Genomic DNA, 21432 nt, shown 5'->3' on the forward strand with positions numbered 1-21432 from the left:
GCTGGGGCTGTGGGTGCTTAGTCGGTTCGGACACAATGGGTTACTGCCGAGTGGATGAGAACACGAGTCCTTCTCTCTGGGAGGACTGTAGAATCTGAAGATCCACAAAACCTGGTGTCTGAGTCCTTTGCCCCGTAACGAGTCACTTTCCCTGAGCAAGCCTGTTTCCTCATCTGTAAAATGGGGATAGTGAGATCATTCCTAGACTGACCTATTGTTACCTTCCCTGGAGCCCCAAGCCCTGTCCAATGACCCTTGCTCCTGCGGATTTACCTTGTCGGGACTCCTGAACCACCAGAATCTCTTCAGAAGATAAACCGGGAGATTCAGGCAGCAGGCAGGGCCTGGCAATGCTCCAGTGAGCCACTGCTGGGGCCATGCTGAATTCCCAGAGCCAGGAATTAGCACTGAGCCCTGGAAGGGAGTGGGAGGGGCTTGCAGAGGCCCCCTTGCGGGGGGCCCAGAAGCCTCCCCCAGTCATAGTTCCCATGAGACCGGCTCTACATCCGGCCCTGGGGCTCTCTGAACACCTCCTACAACATGCCAGGACCTTCCTCTGGGACTGAACTTGAGACATCCTGTGTTTGGTTCCCAGAACCCAGCCCTCCCTTAGCCTCCCACCTCACCGCCCTTCGCTCTAAGTTATCAAACTCCAATCAGTGGACAACATTTATTGAGCGCCTGTGGAGCGCCCAGCACTGTACAAGGCACTGGGGTGGGTGCAGGACTGGTGGGGAATACATACAGAAGAGTGAGGGAGACCCCTCGCCAGTGAGAAGCTTGTGTGTGTGCGTGGGAGAGGGTGGAAGTTGGCAGAGAGCCGATGGCCTAGAGGAATTTGGGAGTCCTGCATCCGGGCTGTACCTGGAGGGTCTGAAATCTCAAAGGCTGTGATCTCTGTCTCACAGCCGCCATGTCTAATATGTGGGCCACTGTCCCTTGTGCTCAGGGCCCGAGCGAGCCTCTCAGAGACTGGCTAGGGTCCTCCTTCCACTGGGACCTAATTCCTTCCCAGGGAGTGGTCCCCGGAGGCCAGCCTCATCCAGACCTCAGAATCCCAAGAGAGCTGAGGGCCAGAAGGCTTGGCTCTTATGATGTCCCCTAGTTGCTTGGCGGCTGCAAGACTGCAAACCCCGGGACCACCTGCACCGTGGCCGCCCTGGAGCTGCAGTCTATCAGGGCGCCCTCTCAGCCACTTCCTGAGCCACGTGTGCCCTCTTGTGGTGGTCTCTGGTATTTTCTTTGCTCATTTGCTGTCCGCCTGGACCTCCCGCCCAGCCGCTCACGTCTGACTCTGTAGCCCCATGGACTGTAGCCTACCAGGCTCCTCTGTCCATGGGATTTCCCAGGCAAAAATATTGGAGTGGGTTGCCTGCCATTTCCTCCTCCAGGGGACCTTCCGGATCCAGGGATCGAACCCCCAGCTCCTACATCTCCTGCACTGCAGGCAGATTCTTTATCGCTGAGCATTAGTTTATTGGTGGCTTAGAATACAAGGCATAGTTGGAACCTGACTCCTGGTTTGGTCTAATGGTCCGCTGTATGACGTCTTAGGAGTCACTTTCCCCAGCCTCGGTGGGTAATAAATCAGACCCTGTCTCCTGAAAACCTCTTGTGAGGTCCAAGAGATGTCAGTGTGGAAGAGACAGTTTCCGAGTCCTCATTCCATTTCAGAAGGCTGTCTCACCTGTCCACTTCCCCGGGGACAGCAGCGTGCCTGGGAGGACTTCTTCTCTTGGGGAAAGACTGGAACAGGAGTGCTCCCTTGGCTGAGCCTGACCCCCTGGATGTCCCCCAGGGCCGCCTGGAGAACCTCTCCCTTAGGTGAGGGTGGAGAATGGACCCTCGGAGAGGCGTGTGTATATGCAAGCTGGGGGTTTTGCTAATATTCAACCTCTTTCCCCTTTCCCTAGTTGTGTTCTGCTCTGCAACAAAACCATCTATTCTGAGCCATGGAAGGCTTCTGGAAGAAGGCAGGGCAGCGGTAGCACCCCCACTTTATAGGCGAGGACACTGAGGTTTGGAGGTGCTTGTTCTGCAGGTGGTGTGGGCAGGACTGAGGCCTGCCTGAGGCCTTGCTGCTTCTCTGAATCCTCCTGACACCTGGAAATTGGTGGGGCCTTTCCAGGTCTTGAACCACCCACCCCTCCCCACTGCCGCCAGAGCTGGGGCCCCTGGTGGATTTCTCCCCTGCTGGACACACTCCTCACTGTGGGCTGCCTGGCCTCCAGCTGGGGGAGCAGGAGGAGAGGCCAAGGACCTTCATCTGGGCCCCCCAGACCCCTTGGGCTTCACCCAAGTGCCCTGGACATGGCCAACAGGTGTGATCGGTGTGCTAGAGGGTCAGAGGTGACAGCAGACAGGGAGCAGAGTCAGGGAGGCTCTGGGGGCTGTGGCCTGGGCCGGTGAGGCTGATACTCTGCAAGGCCGTCCCAGCAGGCTCCGAGCTTCCTGCCCCACGCGGCCCTTCTGCCCACTCCCAGCTATTCCTCTGTGGCCTGGCTCTCTTCAGTCTCCAGCCCCCTTGGCTGAGCGGGGCCCCTGGCCTGGCCCTCGGCCCCCTCGGCCACTGTCTCAGATTCTCCCCTGCCATCCCTGGGGCTGGTTTTGGCCTTGGTGTCCCCAGTTCCCCGGCCCCCTTTCTCCTCCTCCCTGTCCCCTGCCTCTGGCCCCCCACTGCTCTCCCCTGTGGCAGCCCCTGGTGAGGCCCCCGGGGTCTCGGGCTGCTCTGCCTGGCGGTAGACGAGGTAGCCGGCGGTGGGGAGCCTGTGAGCCAGGGCTCCAGGGGGCAGACGCTGGTAGTCCTGCCCCTTGTACAGGAAGAGGCTAAAAGTATCAGGCTGGGTCACCCGGAACTTGGTGGCACAGAGCTTGTTCAGCGTGGCAATCGAGGCTCCTGGGGGCACGGCCAGCGTCTTGGAGGTGCAGCCACTACTGGGGTCCTGATGGGCTACGCGGAGGAGGTGCTGTGCAGGGAGAAGCCAAGAACAAGAACTCAGTCCTGCCTGCAAGGCTCAAGGTCGCAGTCCAGGCTCTGCAGTGAAGGGGTGGATGGGACAGAGCCAGTGGTAGAACCAGCAGCCAAAGCTTTTTGAATAAGCTGAGCTCTGAGGGGGGCTCTGTGGATGAGAGGGCTGTCCCTGGGCTCATGGGTCAGAGCCGCGGGCTGGAAGGATGGCCCAGCAGGCCTCTATAGCCTATCGATCCCACTCAGGTCGAGCTTACTCTGCGCCCTCAGTACTTGTTCTGAATTAACCCATTTTATCTAATATCAACCTCAGGATGTAGGTCCTATTACCCCATTTTACAGATGAGAAAACTGAGGCACAAAGAGGACACCTAACTGGCCCAAACTCCCATAGCCAGAAAGCAGAAATGCCAGCATTTGGACCTAGGATCTGGCTATAAAATCTGGACTCTTAGCTAAGGCTAAGGAAGGAAGGGTCCCTTGATTGGAAGGAAGGAGGTGAATGGCAGAGTTACTCTCTGGCTCTCAGAGCACCTCGCCTGAGCCGGGGGTATGGGGGGCGGGGACCGAGGGTGAAGGGGGCATGGGCTGCAAGCCCGAGCCCAGGTGGCAGCCAGAAGCCAGGATCTGGGGTTTGAGCCTGCCTGTGCCCCTTTCCCTTCCCAGGCCATGTCTGTTTCCTCATCTGTAAAATGGGCACCATAATGACCCCACTTCAGTTTCTGTGAAGACTCTAGGCCGCCAGAGCACTGAGCCGTGTCAGCTGGTGAGATGCACCATCCAGAAGGGCTGGCTCGGACGGGTGTTCCGTGTGGGACGCTGTCGCCCGGTGACGCAGGCCTGCCCTTCCCCTTTCCCTGCCTTTTCTGAGTCTCACTGGGTGAAGGAGGGGACCGCGCCAGATGATGCCGGGTGCCCCCCGGGGCTGGCCAGTCCCATTACCTGGAAGCAGTGGGTGGCAGGCAGGCGGCGCTGCTCCCAGAGGCTAAGCGAGCGCTGCAGCTCCTGCGAGGGGCTCAGGGGCAGGGCGTGGGCCTCGGTCAGGCCACTCAGCAGGGCCAGGCTGGCCGAGAGGCTGGTCAGGTAGTAGCCGCCTGGGACACAAGGGGAGGGCTGTGGCTCAGGCTCGGTGTGAGCCACTGCTCCTCCCTGCCTCCCCTGCTCAGTCAGGGCACCCCAGCCCCACCCAGACAGAGCGGGGCCCTGTGGGGTCCCTCACCCTCTCCGGTGAGCAGGGCAGGCTCCAGGAGCTCTGACATGTACTCGGCCTCCAGCAGCAGCTCAGGAAGGTCACAGTGGGCCAGCACGAGGCTCAGCAATGGCAGGAACTCGTCGGCCCCCGCGCCCTCCCCTGTAGGTGGTGGATGAGGCCACAGGGTCAGGATCCTCAGCTACTTATCTTAGACAACGACCCTCCCTCTGCCTGCCAGGCAACGTGGTCTCTCTGGCAACCAGGGGCAATGGATGGGGAGTGGATGCTCTGCTTTCTGGGCCACAGTATTACCATCTGTGAAATGGGGAGGTGGATCCATATCCATATATATATATTTTTCCTGTTTTCCCTGCTGTGCCATTCCTAGGGCCTCAGCCCGGTGGCCTGTCTCTGACTTGGCAGCGGCCGGTGGGAGGTTGTGGGAGGGGGCATACCCGCCTGGGTCCTCAGGGCTGCGTAGAGCAGCTTGCAGGCCTGCAGGAGCCGCTTGACCTGGGCGCTGGGTGAGTAGGCGCGAAGCAGCTGTAGCAGCTTCTGACGTACCTGCTCCATCTCTACTGGGGAGGGCAGGCTTAAGTGGGACCCGAAGGCGCTGGCGCCCCGGGCCCGGGCCAGGCGGAGGCCTTCAGCCAGGCGGCCCAGGGAGCTGTTGGCTGAAAGCCGGCGCCGCAGGCGGGCCACCAGGATGGGCCGCAGCGGCTTGAGCACTGAGCGGTGCAGCGACTTCTCCAGGACGTGTTCTGTGGGGGAGAGTCAGGCAACGGTCAGAGGAACTGGGGTGGGGTGGGAGTCCCGGGGAGGAAGGGCATGATCGGGAGGGGAGAGGGATGAAAGCGAGGAGGAATCATTGTGACTGGGAGAGAGGCGGTGGGTAGAAGTTGCTTGAATGATGCAGAGACGAGGTGGGTGTACACGGAAGAACAGGCTGAGAGAGGCCAGCCCTGAGAGGCAGAGAGAGAGGAAGGCGGAAAAGCTGAATTCTGGAGACAGGGCTACATCAGTGGACCCCATGCTGGAGTCTCACCCAGCCTGTCTGGTGGCAGTAGCTTCTCTGGGCTCAGCTCCGCGCTCAGCATGGCTCGGGCCCGGCTCAGGGCCTCGCGGATGGCCTGCAGCTCCTGGGGTTCGGGGCCAGCACGCACCTGGGTCAGCAGGTCCTGCACCAGCTGTCCCACGGCCGTGTGTCTGTCCTGCGTCAGCGCCGCAGCTGCCCGGCCCACCTGCCGCTCAGGCGCTAGCAGGGAGCAGAAGGCAGCGCTCATGGACCGAAGCAGGGGTCGCCGCCGCCGCTGGTGGCCCAGGTGGGGTGAGGTCGCTGGGCTCCCCTGGAACCCCAGCACCCCCTCCTCCTCTGAGCTGCTGGGGGAGGCGCAGTCCACCTCCTGGAGGGAGGGCAGCGGCGGGAGGCTGGGGCTGGTGCCCCCTGGCACACGGTACCCTACCGAGCTCTCCCTCCGTAGCAGCTGGCGAGGGGGCAACCTTTCTGTCTGGTTGGGGGCTGTCCCTGGCAACACCGGAACTGGGGGAGGCGGCACAGCTGGGGGAGACAGGGGGCTGGAGGTCTCTGTGGACACACGCACTTTGAAGCTCCTCTTGAATTTCTCCCGCTTGGTGGGGCCCAGATCCCCTGGGAACAGGGGGTTGAAGAAACACAGGGCAGCTCCGGTGCCCTGGTCCAGCTCTTGTGGGGGCCGGGGCTTCAGCCGGGGCAGTGGGGGGCCTTCCGATGGGCCTAGCTGAGCCTTGGTATTGAGGGAGGAGCTCCAGAACTCTAGGGAAGAGAAACAGGTTGGGCCTCAGGGTGGGGGTGGGGAGGCTCAGGGAGGGGACCCAACTGGGAGAAAGGCCCAGGCTTCAGGCTGTGTGCCTTCACCTTCCCTCTCCCTCTTGGCCTCAGCTTGTCCATCTGTGCAGTGGGTAGCCCGGGAGCCCTTACCCATGCCCAGATGGGAGATGGCTTCCAGCTCCTTGTGGGTGGCTGCCTGGCGGATGGCTCTGGGGAGCTGAAGCGGGAGGAGAAGAACGTCCCTGAGGCCAGAGGGGAGCAAAAAGTGGGCAGTGAGGAAAGCTCTGGGTGGCGGGCACCGGGAGTGCCCGTGGGCAAGGAGGACAAGGCGTCCCGCGAAGGGAACCAGGGCCCTGTGGAGAGCAGGTGCCCTGCAGGCAGGCTCACCGGGTGTGGCAGTAGGCACAGATCAGCTGAACCAGGTCTAGGAACACAAGGTCTGAGCCCTCCAGGGAGATGCCTGAGGGATGGGAAGTGAGGTTGTTCTCTGGGAGCACCCCCCTGCGCCCCGACCTGATGCTTCCAGCCCCTCCCGCCCGGCCGGGCCAGTCCCTCTCACCCCGAGCAGTCTCCTGGATACAGTGGCTGGAGACGAAGGAGGGGCCACTGGCCTCGGGCAGCCGCACACACAGGGCTTGGCACTGGCGACTGTTAGACTTCCGTACCAGAAATGTCTGCGAGTGGACAGGGATCAGAGGCTTGGGTCCTCTGTGCCCAGCCCCTCGCCCCCCCTACCCTCAGCCTCCAGCCCCAGGGGTGGGGAGAGACTCACCCCGGGGGGCTCGGTCCTCAGCACGTGCAGCGCGGCAGCCTCGTTGGCCCGCAGCTGCAGCCACACGGGCCGCGTGAGCAGCAGGCGCTCCCGCAGGCTCACGGTGCGCCCTGGCCGCTGCGATCCACCTGCCTGCACCCCGCCGGCACCAGGCACATCGTACCACGGGTCCTGGGCTGGCCTGGCCGGGGTGCGGGGTGGGGGCACCACACCTGAGCAGGGATTTGCCCAACCGTCTCCCCCTCCTTTGCCCTGGGACAGACCCAGCTCGGGTTCCCCACCTTCCACCCCACCCCACCGGGGCTGCCCTTCCAACTTCACTAACTTTTCTCTCTCCAGGTGCCCAGAAGCGAAGCTGGCTGGGTGGGGGGCTCCGAGGGGGCCTGTTCTTGGCTCCCCAGGGGTTTCCATGGCTGGGAGCTCCTCCAGTCTCTCCCGGGACTCAGAGAAGCCAGCCCCCAAGGCGGGAGCACTCACATTCCCAATGGTGAGTAACACTTCCTGAGGGCGGTTCGCCCTGTCACACCCGCCAGTTAACTCTTGTGTGTCCTCTCAGCCCGGGCAGTGCCTGTTTTCTCTGCTCTGGGCCCAGCCTCTGGGGGCAGGGATCCACTCCATGCAGGTGGCCTGCCCAGGGTTCCAGCTGTGGGGCTGCCACCTTCACACGGCGCTTCCTGCAGCCTTGCCAGACTCCTCGAACCGCACAGATGGGCAGGAAGGGGTTAAGCAGGGCCCGCCAAGGTCTCCAAGGGCCTGGCCCTTGGGGCACCTTCAAGTCTGTGGTCAACTGCTCATCTGTCCCTGGCCCTGGCCCTAAGGTCAGCCTTTTGGGAGAGTGCCCCCTACTGGCCACAGATGACTCATGCCTGAGCTTAACTTGGTTTTGGGGATTTCAGGTTGCCATGGGGAAAGGATGCTCTGTCTCCATGGAAACTAACCCCTTTGCTTAGTGGAGGTTCTGGGGGTGGTTCTGACACTCAGCGCTAAACAGGGGGGGAGTCTGGCTGTGAGGTCGTCAGCACATGGTGCTGCTGCTGGCTGCCTCCCACGCACACAGGATCTGCCAGCCTGCCTTGCCGATCTGCCAAGACTGGGGCAGGTGCAGACATGATCCAGTCTCTAGGCACGGAGCACCCAGGCCACGTGCTCGGCCTGTGCCACAAGTTGCCTCAGACTTTGCTCACCAGCACCAGACAGTCCAGGGCCCAGCCCCCCACACCTGGAGCAGATGTGTGGGGGAACGCCCCCTTCCCCAGCCTATAACCCAAGTCAGAGGGGGTAGGCTCCGCTCACTGGAGATACCACGGCCCCCAGCAGAGACTGCCTGTCTCAAGCACTCTCCACAACAGCCCTGATTCCCTTGCAAGGTAAATTAGACACATGCAGGTTGTGCCAGAGTCCCAGGAAAGGTTTTAATTCCAGTCCCTGAAATGTGGGAGGCAGACACCAGGAATCTCCTTGAGAAGGAAGACCCGAGGAGCCTGCCTTGTCACTCCAGCAACAGCCAGGACACACAGGCCCCCCAAATATAATTTCTGGCTCAGACTTCCTGCGAAGTGGGACCCAACTCAGTGATTGGGGTCCAAGGTCCAAAGAAAGGATGTTGCTTTGGCTTAAGACAGGCATGTCTTCATCAGGGAGGGCTCCGAGGAGGGCGACCTTTTGGCGGGGGGGGCGTGGTGGGCTGGCTGGGGAGGGAGGAAATCGTCTGGCTGGCCTCGGGCAGCTCCAGGCCTTGGCTGTTCAGGCCCCGGGGAGGGCAGAGGAGGAGCCCAGACCAGTGATGGCTGGAGCAGAGGACCCCGGAGCAGCACTGGAGAGATGGCTGGGCAGACCCTGAGGGGCCTGCCAGTCTGCCTTTCTGCAGCAGGCAAGTTCAAGTCCTGGGTTTGGTGCCAGCTGCTCCAAGGGCCCCCCTGGCTGTGAAGAGCAGGGTCAAGGTCCTGGAGGTACACAGGAAGGGAAAAATCACTGTAGGTGAGAGGAAAGCAAACCAAGAGGAAGGTAGGCACTTCATATGGTGGACTGAGAGGAGCGGCCTCAGTCCGGCCTGGGGCAGGCGAGGCCGGGAGGACAGGGCAGCCCCACAGCCCTTACTCATGGGCTGCCTGGTCCTCCACGCCCCCAGGCCAGCTGCGGAGGCTTAGCATTCCATCCTCCCTAACCAGACCTGGCCCTAACCCCACCCCAATTCCCACCATGACCTCGAACCCAGAGCTACCCTCAAACCCAGAGCGTCCTAACTGATCTGATAAGCCCCTGCCTGCCTCCAGGAGCCTTTCCTGGAGGCTGGCCTGGGGGAGGGGGTGGTGGAAGGCGGGACACCCTTGGTGGTTCTTACCATCTGATTTTCTCTTCTGAGGGGACACAGCTGCCCTCGCCTGGGTGGGTAAGAAGAAATGCCCGCTGAGAGGCTGCCTGCAGCTTGGCAAGTCCCCCTCCACAGGAGCCTTTTGGGATGGGGGGCTGCTCAAGAGGGGCTGAGGGGAGCTTAAGGCCCCTTCTAGGCAAAGGATCAACGTGCTCTCTTGTCAGAGACCCAGGCAGCCCGGCTGCCTTCCTTCCTCCCAGCCCATCAAAACCTGCCTGGGAACAAGAAAGGGGCTGACGCAAACAGGAGGTTTGGGAGGCCAAGCAAAGCCAGGGTGCCTGGGCTGAAGCAGAGGGTGCCGGGGGCTGACAAGAGAGCTCCCCAGGGGAAGGCCCGCAGAGACCAAAGCCGGTCTGGTTGGGGAGGGGGCGCTGCACCGCCAGCCCCCACCGTGTGGCAGGCAGCGCTGGACCCACCTTTTTGATGGCTGTCCAGTCCTCCAGGATGTCGATCTCCTGCAGCATGTACACGATGTAAGGGCCTGAGATGGGGGTCAAGGAAGCAGGAGGCCTGGGGAGGGGGCAGGGGATGGGCCCGGGCCCCCAGCCCAGGGGGTGGGAGGTGCCAGCACTCAGAGGCAGCGGTGCCGTGGACGGCGGGGTGGGGAGCCAAGCACCTGGGGCAGCACAGGCTCCACCTCCGAACTCGTGGCTCCTGGGTTCTTAGCAGGGTGGAGTGCGTGGCTGCGGCCTATTTCAGTTTCACCCAGTCCACAGAGGGTGTCCAGCCCCAATCTTACCACCTCTTGGCTCCCTCCTCACCTCCTCTCAGGCCTCAAGGTCAGAAGGCCAAGGCCCAGGCCACCCACTCAGGGATCTCGCCCCCCTGTTCCCTCATCTGGCCCCTTTCCCACCTACACGCAGACTCTCATCTCTTCTGTCCTGAAAACCACCCTCCATCGGTCTCACCCGCCCGTCTGGGGACTGGCCACTCTGTCCCCCTGACGTCTCCACACCCTCACCTCCCACCCCTGCTCAAGCCTCTGCAGTCCAGATTCTTCCCTCCCTGCTTGAACACGATCCCCATCACCAGGAGGTCAACTTCCTGGTAATCTGATTGCGGCAGAAATATGGAGGGGTGTGTATACCTGAGAATTCAATTCAACTCCGTGCTGGGCTATGCGAGGGGGGGAGGCCGGCACAGCAGGCCCTGAACAAGAGGGGCTCACACCTGGGGGGCGGCAGAGGTGACTATGTCCAGAAGGGAGGCAGGTGTCCCAGTTCAGGTAAAGGGGTGCAGAGGAGAGGGAAGCCACAGCCATTGTCGGGGAAACCAAGAGAGGCTTCACGGAGGAGGTGACAATTGATGGGCACCGAGCAGGCAGACAGGTAAAGGCATCCAAGAGGGGAGTGTAAAGTCAGCAAAGGCATGGGGGTGGGAGAGCCTGGGACACGCCCGGGACACTGTGAGAAAGCCAGAAGGGCCTCAGAGGAGACCTCACTCAGAAAACTATGGGGAAATCTCTGGATGAATGCTTCTATTTTTCTATGGTCCACACAGCCCAGGAGGACCCTGCAGAAAATTCAACAGCTGATCTGCCTGGACACGGCCACAGGAGGCCAGATGACCTTAAGTGAGTCTGGTCTGCCTCTGTCCCCCATGTGCCTCCACCCTGACCTCCTGCCCAGTTCAGGCCACTGTATGGGGAAGGATACCGGAAACGAGAGGCGCCTTCTTCCTCTTGTTGGGTGGCAGGGAGTCCCATGTCTTCGAGCTGCCTCTGGCATGCAGTTTGTCATCCCACCACTCTGCGCCCCAGACCAGAGTCAGCATCGGGGTGCCATCCTCCCAGGACGCCCCACCCCTGTAGCCTGTGTCCCTCACGTGGGCCAGGCCAGCCCATCCCCATCAACCTCCCCAGGGCAGTGCAGAGAAGCCTGGGCTTGGAAGCCGAGTTCAATCCTGGGAAAGAGGTCACTGTGCTTCTGCGAACCTCAGTTTCCTCATCTGTTTCATGGATGGGGCTGTGAGATCATTAGTCCCTCCCTCCCCAGTGCCCTGTGTGAATGGGCACACTGTGGCCATGGCAGGGGCACGTGTGTCAGAATGATGCCTCCATTCTGGGACCAGCACGGGGGCAGGGGACCCCCGAGCCGCCAGTGTGCACCAGGCACCGGGCTGGGCCCTTCCCCGCCTGCTTTCCGTCAGTCCCCACGGTGAGCACGGAGCAGGCCCTACTACACCCACCCCCATGCAGGCGGGGAAGCCAAGGCCCAGACGGGGAACGGGCGCTGGAAGCACAGGGGTGCCGGCTGGCTGCTGGCCTCACCAGAGTTGATGTCCAGGCTCTGGCGGTCCTCCTCCAGCCTCTGGATCCGCTCCTGCAGCTCGCCCTGCAGCGTGTCATACAGCAGCAGCTTCTCACTCTGCAAGAGGCACAGCGGCTCAGCTGGGCAGGGCGGGGCGGGGTGGCCACCTCCTCTCCACCCGGCGCACCCACATTCACCTCCAGGTGCTGCTTGGCTCCCTGCAGCTCACACTCATACTTATTCCTGATCACGTCCAGACAGAAGCCCTTGTAAATCCCTGTGGAGGGAGGGCGATGGGCGGCCGGGCCTGGCCAGGGCCCTGCCTGCCCACAAAGGCGGGCGAGGCAGGGCACGGGTGAGAGGGGAAGGGGACAGAGAGCCGTGGATTCTCGTAAGGGGACGGGGCACAGGACGGGCCACAGACCTGCCACCTGAATGCGAATCTTGAGGCTCCGCTGCAGGCCCCCCAGGGGCTCCGTGTATTCGGGTGCCCTTTCAGCTCCCACTTCCTCCAGCCGCACCCGCAGCTGACTCAGTCGTTCCCTGAACAACCTGGGAGGCGAAAGGCAGCCGTGCGCCCGTGTGCCCATCTGCTAAACACGTGCCCAGCGCCCCGGGTCAGGCCCTCGCTCACACCGGCCCTGGCTGGCACCAGGCCCTCCGCTGCCTCCTGGAAGCCGGACCCCGAGCCCCGGGCCCCTCGCTCACTTCTCCTTCAGCTCCGAGAACTGCTTCTCCAGGTCCATCATCTCACTGACGCACTCGCTGCGGCGCCGCTCGTAGTCCTCCTCGTCCATCTCTGGGACAAGAGGCCAGTCAGGGCCGGCTGCGGGGGCAGGCAGGGCGCTCGAGGGCGTGTGGGGCTCACCTGAGCTCTCCTCCTCGGACTCGGTCTGGCTGCCGCTCCGTTCCTCCTCGCTCTCCTCCTCCTCCCCATTCATCTCGGCGGCTGAGTCGCCCTCTGCTTCCATCTCCTCTGTGTCCTTGCTTGGAGGCTGGACGGGCATCTGGGCGCTGGGAGGAGCAGTGGAGCCATCACTCGCCTCTGTCCCCAGCTCCGAGTGGCAAAGTGGTCACTTGGGGAGTCAAATCAAGCCTCGCTGTGGATGGGGACAACCAGGGGAGGGACTGGACTGGACTCGCTGGGCCCTGGGGACATGCAGGGTGGGGCAGGTACAAATGGAACCATCTACACATCTCCCAGAAATCTAGAAGCCAGAGAAATGCGCATCCCCTTGGACATTGTTGGTGATCACAATCCCCGTAATATTGGCCAAGGTGATGATCTGTAAGATGGGAAAGGCCAAGATGGGCTCCTCACTGCCTACGGGACTGGGCCCAAATTCTGACCCAGGCTTTCGAGGCCCTGCACACTGGACTTGAACCGCTGTCCAGCTCCTTCACCCCACATCTAATGGCCAGTTCTCAAATACACCACGCACTTCCTCCCCAGCCCCTGCTGCCCACTGTGCTGTTCTTCTGCCTACAAAGCCCTCCACTTCTCTTCCCACCCTACAATGCTCGGGTCCTCTCGCTATGCTCAAATCCTACCTCCTTCTGCTTCCTCTAAGACCCCAAGTCATCAGTACTCCACTCTCTCTTCTGCATGCTCAATTTTCCCTCTTGGCAGCTCTTAGGAAACTTTAGACATGCTTAGGTATTTCCCAACATGCAGAAAAAGCAGAAACACAAAACTTCATCCCACTCCACTCAATCACTGCCCCCATTTCCCCATCTTTGCAAGGTCTTGTAAACACGTGCTCTTCCTACTCTTTCACCTTCCACTTGTTCCAATCTGTTTCCGTATCATTGCTCTCAGCTGAAACTGATCCTGTAGAGTTAACAGATGACCTCCTTGTACCTGATGCCAATATTTTTTGGTCTCTATCTTGACTTCTCAGCAACAAAGAACACTGTTAAACATCTTTTTACTCACTGATTTAATCTTTATTGAAAAATCTAACATATGCTAGGTACCATCAGACACTATGGTAGGAGCTTGGCTCAAGTGCGGCAGAGAGTTTCTGATCTCAAGGAGTTGACAAGTTCCTGGGAGAGAGAGGCCAGGAAGCAGAAGAGTTAAGACCAAGAGCATATGGGAGAGGCAGCTAAATGAAACCTGGAGCTTGCTGCAGCAGTGAGGGCTTGCAGAGGATGAAGGGCCAAACCCATGAGCTGAGCTGGCTGAGGAAGAGAAAGCATTCTAAGGAGAGTGAGTGGCATGAACAAAGACCCTGAAAGGAGAGAAGGGCCAGGGGTGGGGACACACGGGTCTAAGCCTCAGAGAGAAATCTGGGCTGCAGAGATCTGGTCATCACATTGAGTGAGTTCTTCAGACCTTGGGAGAGGGTGCCACCAGCAAGGCAGAATGTGTGGAGTGAGAAGGGGCTCATGATGGAACTCCAGGGTTACCGAAGGGGCAGACGATGAGACCCCTCCATAAAAGAAGAAAATTAGCAAGAGATGGAGGAGGAAAAACTCAAAGCTGGGGAGAGAGAATTTCAGAATGAAGAAGTGACAGTGCCAAGTGCGGCCAAAAGATCACCCAAGAGGAAGAATAAACAGTCTTCTCAGCAGATCATCTCTTTGCCTACTGGGGGCTTCTGTTCACTGTGATACCTTCTCTGGGCTTCTTCGTAGTCCGTTAGCTCTGTGCAGTCACCCTTCCTGACTTATTTGCATGTCTATTTGCCCATTCTCACATCTGTCTCTCCAACCAGCCTGTAAGCCTCACCAGGGCAGGGCTGCACATGTGCTTTATTCACCCATTTGTACCGACTCATTTGATGACTGGAGGATTTGCAAATACAAAGTTAAACAAAAACTTTTGTAGGGCAGGGATTGGCTTTTACTTCTCAGTAGCCCCTGGCTTCTGCAAAGGTAGCAAACATCAATTTGAATAAAGTAATTGGCTTAAGTTTCAAAGTGGACTTCCCTGGTGACTCAGATGATAAAGAATGTACCTGCAAGGCAGGAGACTTGGGCTTGATTCCTGGGTGGGGAAGATCCGTTGGAGAAGGGAATGGCTACCCACTCCAGTATTCTTGCCTGGAGAATTCCATGGACAGAGAAGCCTGGCGGGCTACAGTCCATGGGGTCACAAAGGGTCGGACACAACTGAGTGACTAACACTTTCAAAGTTTCAAAACATCCCTCAATGATTTCACAAATGATCTCAACCTGACCTGAAAGCCTCGGTTCACCAACCAGCCTCTTTCCCAATCTCAAGCCTCAGTTCCCGCATTTTCCAAACTTTGCAATTCCTCTTCACTGGTAAGGCCTATCTTTCTGGACCAGAAAGGAAGAGGGGTTGGGAAAAAGTCTCTCCAGCAGTCTCTGAGTCTACTCCTTACCCTGGGTATAAAAAAGAGAATAACCATTGCCACTCTCAAGAGTTGTAAAGGCTGCAAGCGGTAAAGAATGGCAAAGCAAATCATAAGGCACTGTGCACACTGCAATTTATCTTTCAGAAAGTGAGCAAGTCGAGGGCAGGCCTCCTAGGAAGATTCTGCCCCAGTCTCGAAGAAGCCAACCCAGCCCCTCCACGGCGCACCGAGAGCTTCCCGCCCAGTTCCATCTCCGTACGTGCAGGCGCGAGCGGGAGAATCACTGGCTCTTCCGCTGCCAGCTCTGGTCCCGCGGTCCCCGCACGCGTCCGGCCGGTTAAGTCTCCGCTTCGGCCCTGGAGATTGGGCCGGCTCCGACCGACTGACCGGAGAGGGCAAACCAGGCGCCAGGGTTGACGTTACGCACCCGCGGGGAGTGGGGCCTCTGACCTCACGTCCAAAACTCCCTGAGAGGTACCGGAGGACGCGGACACTGGGCGCCGCCGCAGAGCTCCCGGAAGCGCTGGGCCGGTCTCTCTCCTCCTGGGGCGGGGGCCTGGCCGCGCTTCCGCATGTGTCATCAGGAGGCGCCTATCGGAGCTCTCACAATTGGGCAGCTGGGGGTGAGGCATGCTGGGATACCGCGGGCCGGTTTCCATAGCAACCGATCGAAATTTGCACAGGCTTTCAACAGGCAGGAAAGGCCCTTGTGCGTTCTTTGCCATGAAGCCCGCGCGCGGCTCGGTCCGCAGCCAACTCCCCGGGCTTGAAAAGCGGAGAACCTGCGACCTGTTCTCCCATCCCCGCCCGGTTCAGGAGAGTAATGAAGCCAACTATAGGTGTCAACACTTATTTATTTACACATTGTAATCGGTAGGCAAATTACCCAGCCCAGCCTATTCAAGGGTACAGATCTCAGACTATTAACACACAGAACCTATCAGACCTTTCCCTTCTCCAGAGCCCCCGGGACGGAGGCCTAGACGACCAGGAAGCTGCCGAAAACCTAAGAACTAAATTCAACGCCTTCATCTGATTTCTTTCCAAAACGCCCCTTTTGTTAAGTACTGACTTCTCGGCTCTGCCCCATTCATACTTTTTTGCTCTCCTACTGTCCACCCACCCAAGATTGTTAATAATAATAACAATAATAACAACAATAATAATACTGTAATAATATTAATAATACTTCACATTTGTACGAAGCTTACAGAGTGTTTTCACATATAGCATCTCCTCTGAGCCTCCCAACAGTTCTGTGAGGTAGGTATTTCTCACCTCCCTTTTACAGACGGGGTAACTGAAGCTCAGGGAGAGAACGGGATTTGCTCAAGGCCACACAACTAGTTAGTGGTTAAGCTAGGACTTGACCCCAGCACCCCATATTCAAGTCCAGTGTTCAAACACCACAGCCACCACTGTAAAGTGGAGTGACATTTCTTACCCCAGTCAGGCCTGAGGGGCGGCCTAAGGAGGGAGGGGTCTGAGACTTCTCAGACAAGGTGAGGGAAGGGCTCAGCAGTGACGCGGGGAGTCAGGGTACTTGGCCTTCAACTCCTGTTTGAACTGACGGTAAAGGATCTTATTGTGCTGATTTTCAGCCTCCTTTTGGGGATGGAATTTCAAAACTTCTTTGAAGCCTTTATGAACCAGGAAACCTTCATTCAGCACCTCGAAATCGAATCCTGCCACGTGCAGCTCACAGGCCTGCAGAGGGAGAGACAGATCAGCAAAGTGTGATGACATTCCTAGAGCAGAGACTGACATCCCGGCTCGCTCCAGCATTCCTAGTCCTCTGGAGGCACCCTGGATCTTCCAACCATTCAGCTACTTCCTGAACTATGATCCTCCCTGCCTCACTGACTCTTTTCCATCCAGACCTCCCTGACTCCCCCATCCCTCCTGCCCCATTTCCCCTTCCCTCTCCCTTAAGAGCACCTGGCTGATACGATTGAAGCCATACTGCCGAAAGCGCTCGTCGAAGGTGGGCACCTTGCCTCCAGCTACGTAGAATGGCTCCCAGGGGTCTTGCCAGGGCACCACGTAGGCAGGCCTCAGCAAGGTCTCTTCTGGCAGGTTGACCCAGCGGGAGTAGTTGGTGGGCGCCTGGCAGGGGGTGCAGAGCCCATAATAGAAGGGCCGCACCTCGCCCACCTGGTAGAGCTGCAGCAGCTCGTTTTTGTTCATGGGCATGCGGCGAGCTCGACGGATCTCAAAGGCAGGCACCACCAGTGCTGTGCCCGCCCACTGCTTGCTCTGATCCAGCATTTCCCGCAGGCTTCTCCACAGCCCCTCGCTGGGCACCATGTCCACGTCGATTACCAAGGCATAGTTGGCCCCCTCACGAGCCAGATTCCTGAGCAGGTTATTGGGGTAGGAGACGTTGGTGCCCAGCGCGTAATTGACCCCGGGCTGGGCCACCCTGGCCAGCTTGTCAAAGACCTCCTGGCAGGAACGCAACAGGGCAAACTCCCCTGGCTCCCGGGGGTCGGGAACGGCGGCCTCGTAGCGTGAGGGGCACACAAGGTGCATGGCGACCCTGGCGCGCATATCGGGGCAGTGGCTGCTCAGCGCATAGGTCAGCACCGTGGCCAGCTGCGCCTCTTCCTTGGTGGCGGCGAACACCGACACCGACAGAGGGCCCTCCCAGCGCTCCAACAGGCCCGACAGGTGCAGCAGGTTGTCCACACTGGCGTGAGTGGCCAGGATCACATCGTTGGGGTCCATGGTGGTCTTTAGTAGGCCCCTGTAGACGCGGTAGTCGCCGCTGGCGTCCAGGACGCCTCCGGAGGCCAGCGCGGTGCGGAGCTGCGCCTTGACTTGGTCCACCGACCGCGGGGACGGGGGAAAGAACTCGAAATATTGGTCTTGCTCCTCTTGCCCATGCAGCCCGGACAGCAGCGACAGGTAGAGCAGCTGCAGCATAGCCACCAGCATGAGCGCGGCCAGCAGCAGCTGGTAGAAGGCACATCGGATGGCGTAGGACATCTGCATGGCTCTCGGGGTTCGGGGCGCGCAGCAGGGACCACCGGGCCGCAGCCTCTGCCAGCCTCTGCAAGCCCGGATTTACCGCAGCCTGCCGAGCGCGGCCGAAGCGAGCCGAGGCGAACCGAGCCCCGCGCGCAGCCCCGCCCACCCGGCCGCCTGCGCTGGCCTCCGGCGAGCCAGCTCGCCCCCTGCTCCCCGGGAGGAGTTACTGCAGCCTCGGTCCTCGCCGCGCGCTTTGCAAACGCTGGAAACTGCCCGCCACCGCGCCTGCTGTGTTCCGGGGGACCTGCACCCCCTCTTCTGGGTCAGTGCGCGACCTCCTGGACTAAGTGAGTCCTGAGACCTTGGTTCTCTCGCCCCAGAATCAGGGAGCGGAAACTGTGACCGAACTTGACTGCAGAATGGTGAAGGATGGCGCGGTTCCTGGCTGCGGCAGGCGGAAAGGAACACAAAAGCCCCTTTCTGTCCGTCGCCTCTCTCTCTAAGTTTTATCAGGTCTGTATTGAGGAACGGCTGCAGGGGTCCCGGAACACTCAGGGATGAGAGATAAGGGCATGTGGAAAAGGGTGCCCTACGTAGGACGAGGTGGCCGAGTGGTTAAGGCGATGGACTGCTAATCCATTGTGCTTTGCACGCGTGGGTTCGAATCCCATCCTCGTCGTCGTGTTTTACGCTGGAGGTGGTTCTTAATTTTCACATCCTGGTGTCTGGGGCAGTGGGTTGAAGAGAACTGAACTGGGGATGGGGCACAATTCAGTCTACGCCGGGTCCCCTTTCTGTGTTTGTTCAACGTGCAGCTCCGGCAGGTTCATACTCCAAGTATGTGGAGCTAGTGGGAGGAAGTCGGAGCTGTGCTTTTCCTTCTCCATAGAAAGAGGGCCAAGGGTTTGGTGGCAGCAAAAAACCAGAGCCAGAATTCTGATCAATGCAAATTGGGGTCCAAGAACTAGAGACGACCCCCTGGAGGAGCTGCTCTGGAAACTGCCCGCAGAAGTAGAACTGGTGGCAGTGGAGGCGATGTTGCTGCTAAGTCGCTTCAGTCGTGTCCGACTCTGTGCCACCCCATAGACGGCAGCCCACCAGGCTCCCCCGTCCCTGGGATTCTCTAGGCAAGAACACTGGAGTGGGTTGCCATTTCCTTCTCCAATGCATGAAAGTGAAAAGTGAAAGTGAAGTCGCTCAGTCGTGCCCGACTCTTAGCGACCCCATGGACTGCAGCCTACCAGGCTCCTCCGTCCATGGGATTTTCCAGGCAAGAGTACTGGAGTGGGTTGCCATTTAAATTATTCAGCGCACTGATTCCCCTTCCTCCAGCACTTCTCTCTGGGCAGAGACCTTGCATGTGTCCACACACCTGCTGCCCTCCCTCACACGTACAACCACACATGCTTAACACCAGTCAGTGTACACAGAAGGCGCTTAATAAGTGTTTCTGGAATGATTGACCCATGGACTCTATAAGAGGAGGAGAGGCTGTGCAGAAGGCAATTACCTCCATCGGTAATGTATTCCAGCGCCGTGAATCTTCGGAAGGAGCTTTCAGTCGTCCCAGGGAGGGCCTGGAATGTCGGTTTAAGGTGTTTGCCTGCTCCACAGGCAGTAGGGAGCCAAGGTTGTTGAGTTAGGAAGTGATCAGGAGCAGGAGACCTTTATTTTGCGGCCCCAGCTTGTGGAATCTGAAGCTGTCTCCTGGAAGGTAGTGTCAGAATTGAGTTGCATCTGTAGGACACTGAGCTGGTGTCAGAGAACTGCTTGATGGGGCGGGGCAGGGTGGGAGGGGGGAAGGATAGAATAATTTATGTCCAAATGGTATGTATACCCGGGAGAATGAAATGGAAACCCACTCCAGTATTCTCGTCTGGAAAATCGGAGCCTGGTGGGCTATAGTCCAAAGGGTCGAAAGAGTCAGAGGTGAGCAACTGACCACATAAACACACACAGTGAAGACCCAGACATAGAGAACAGACTTGATGCAGTGTGGGAAGGAAAGGGTGGGACAAATTGAGAAAGTAGCATGGAAACGTATAAATTACCATATGTAAAATAGATAGCTAGTGGAAATTTGCTGTATGACGCAGGGAGCTCAAATCAGGTCCTCTGTGACAACCTAGAGGGATGGGGTGGGGTGGGGTGGGGTGGGAGGTGGAAGGGGAGCTCAGAGGGAGGGAACATATGTATACCTATGGCTGATTCATGTTGATGTATGGCAGAAACCAACACAATATTGTAAATGAATTATCTGCCAACTAAAAATGTTTTTTAAGTAAGGAAAATTTAAAAAGTGTATGTATAGAAGTAAACTGAATTTTGTGTATTGTCCTTGAGCCCTGCAACTGCTGAGTTTGTTTATTTAATAGTGTGTGTGTGTGTGTGTGTGTGTATTCTTTAGGATTTTCTGTATGTGTGTATATCATTTATGATTGCGGATAGTTTTACTTCTTCCTTCTCAATTTCGATGCCTTTTATTTCTCTTTCTTGCCCAATTGCTCTGGCTAGAACTTCCAGCACAAAGTTGAACAGATGAAATAGTGAAAAGTAGGCATCCTTGTCTTTTTCCTAATCTCAGGGAGACTTCACTCTTTCACAGTTAAGCATGACATTAGTTGTAGACTTTTCATAAACGCTTTTTCAGATTGAGAAAGTTCTTGTTTATGCCTTGTTTGTTGAGTATTTCTATCTTTCATTAGTGCTTTTTAATATACTGTCTAGGTTGGTCATAACTTTTCTTCTAAAGAGCAAGCCTCTTAATTTCATGGCTGCAGTCATCATCTGCTGTAATTTTGGAGCCCAAGAAAATAAAGTCTCTCACTCTTTCCATTGTTTCCCCGTCTATTTGCCATGAAGTCGTGGGACCAGATGCCATAATCTTCGTTTTTTGAATGTTGAGTTTTAAGGGAGCTCTTTCATTTTCCTCTTTCACTTTCATCAAGAGGCTCTTCAGTTCCTCTTCCCTTTCTGTCATAAGGGTGGTGTCATCTGCGTATCTGAGGTTATTGATATTTCTCCCAGCAATCTTGATTCCAGCTTGTGCTTCCTCCAGTTTGGCATTCCCCATGATGTACTCTGCATATAAGTTAAATAAGCAGGGTGACAATATACAGCCTCGACATACTCTTTTCCCTATTTGGAACCAGTATGTTGTTCCATGTCCAGTTCTAACTGTGGCTTCTTGACCTGCATACAGATTTCTCAGGAGGCAGGTAAGGTGGTCTGGTATTCCCATCTCTTTCAGAATTTTCCACAGTTTATTGTGATCCACACAGTCAGAGGCTTTGGCATAGTCAATAATGCAGAAGTAGATGGAACTCTCTTACTTTTTCGATGATCCAATACATATTGGCAATTTGATCTCTGGTTCCTCTGCCTTTTCTAAATCCAGCTTGAACATCTGGAAGTTCTTGGTTCATATACTGTTGAAGCCTAGCTTGGAGAATTTTGAGCATCACTTTGGTAGCGTGTGAGATGAGTATAATTGTGTGGTAGTTTGAACATTCTTTGGTATTGGTTTTCTTTGGGATTGGAATGAAAACTGACCTTTTCCAGTCCTGTGGCCACTGCTGAGTTTTCCAAATTTGCTGACATATTGAGTATGCCAGCACTTTAATAGCATCATCTTTTAGGATTTGAAATAGCTCAGCTTAAATTCCATCACCTCTACTAGCTTTGTTCATAGTGATGCTTCCCAAGGCCCACTTGACTTCGCATTCCAGGATGTCTGGCTCTAGGCCAGTGATCACACCATCGTGTTTATCTGGGTCA

The 21432-nt window shown here is 57.7% G+C and overlaps 3 protein-coding genes and 1 non-coding gene across 5 annotated transcripts; 1 reads left to right on the top strand and 3 right to left on the bottom strand.

The window, feature by feature from the left end:
- Positions 1-706: 706 nt before the first annotated feature.
- Positions 707-7171, bottom strand: RIN1 (Ras and Rab interactor 1). Of its 2 annotated transcripts, XM_052661841.1 has the most exons (10): positions 7065-7171; positions 6740-6920; positions 6527-6641; positions 6355-6427; positions 6118-6209; positions 5206-5952; positions 4616-4921; positions 4188-4319; positions 3911-4062; positions 707-2966 (listed from the first exon to the last, which is right to left on the bottom strand). In XM_052661841.1, the coding sequence occupies exons 1-10, from the start codon at positions 7148-7150 to the stop codon at positions 2484-2486; spliced, it is 2367 nt and encodes a 788-aa protein (XP_052517801.1). In that variant the 5' UTR covers positions 7151-7171; the 3' UTR covers positions 707-2483. The 2 variants fall into 2 exon arrangements, with proteins under 2 accessions (XP_052517801.1, XP_052517800.1); XM_052661840.1 differs by having other exon boundaries at positions 6740-7168.
- Positions 7172-8454: 1283 nt separating this feature from the next.
- BRMS1 (BRMS1 transcriptional repressor and anoikis regulator) lies at positions 8455-15098 on the bottom strand. The gene is made up of 10 exons (XM_052661848.1): positions 14945-15098; positions 12228-12373; positions 12068-12158; positions 11784-11911; positions 11557-11636; positions 11380-11476; positions 10766-10858; positions 9527-9591; positions 9081-9120; positions 8455-8682 (listed from the first exon to the last, which is right to left on the bottom strand). Exons 2-10 carry the CDS (start codon positions 12364-12366, stop codon positions 8675-8677), a joined length of 741 nt encoding a protein of 246 aa, XP_052517808.1. The 5' UTR covers positions 12367-12373; positions 14945-15098; the 3' UTR covers positions 8455-8674.
- Positions 15099-15521: 423 nt separating this feature from the next.
- B4GAT1 (beta-1,4-glucuronyltransferase 1) lies at positions 15522-17745 on the bottom strand. Its single transcript, XM_052662050.1, has 2 exons — positions 16624-17745; positions 15522-16392 (listed from the first exon to the last, which is right to left on the bottom strand). Exons 1-2 carry the CDS (start codon positions 17677-17679, stop codon positions 16201-16203), a joined length of 1248 nt encoding a protein of 415 aa, XP_052518010.1. The 5' UTR covers positions 17680-17745; the 3' UTR covers positions 15522-16200.
- A 507-nt stretch (positions 17746-18252) lies between these two features.
- TRNAS-GCU (transfer RNA serine (anticodon GCU)) lies at positions 18253-18334 on the top strand. The gene has a single exon. It is a non-coding gene; the product is annotated as a tRNA-Ser (tRNA).
- Positions 18335-21432: the final 3098 nt, after the last annotated feature.

This window comes from Budorcas taxicolor, chromosome 25 (genome assembly GCF_023091745.1).
Source record: "Budorcas taxicolor isolate Tak-1 chromosome 25, Takin1.1, whole genome shotgun sequence".
NCBI lineage: Eukaryota > Metazoa > Chordata > Mammalia > Artiodactyla > Bovidae > Budorcas > Budorcas taxicolor.

Excerpts from the sequence above, each read along its gene's own strand:
- RIN1 (XM_052661840.1), bottom strand. The coding sequence starts at position 7,150 with ATGGAAACCCCTGGGGAGCCAAGAACAGGCCCCCTCGGAGCCCCCCAC. Across the intron at positions 6,428-6,526 it reads TATCCAGGAGACTGCTCGGG|GCATCTCCCTGGAGGGCTCA; the intron begins GTGAGAGGGACT and ends CCCATCCCTCAG. Across the intron at positions 2,967-3,910 it reads CTGCCACCCACTGCTTCCAG|CACCTCCTCCGCGTAGCCCA; the intron begins GTAATGGGACTG and ends CTCCCTGCACAG.
- BRMS1 (XM_052661848.1), bottom strand. The coding sequence starts at position 12,366 with ATGCCCGTCCAGCCTCCAAGCAAGGACACAGAGGAGATGGAAGCAGAG. Across the intron at positions 12,159-12,227 it reads GTCCGAGGAGGAGAGCTCAG|AGATGGACGAGGAGGACTAC; the intron begins GTGAGCCCCACA and ends CTCTTGTCCCAG. Across the intron at positions 11,912-12,067 it reads TTCTCGGAGCTGAAGGAGAA|GTTGTTCAGGGAACGACTGA; the intron begins GTGAGCGAGGGG and ends TTCGCCTCCCAG.
- B4GAT1 (XM_052662050.1), bottom strand. The coding sequence starts at position 17,679 with ATGCAGATGTCCTACGCCATCCGATGTGCCTTCTACCAGCTGCTGCTG. Across the intron at positions 16,393-16,623 it reads GCTTCAATCGTATCAGCCAG|GCCTGTGAGCTGCACGTGGC; the intron begins GTGCTCTTAAGG and ends CTCCCTCTGCAG.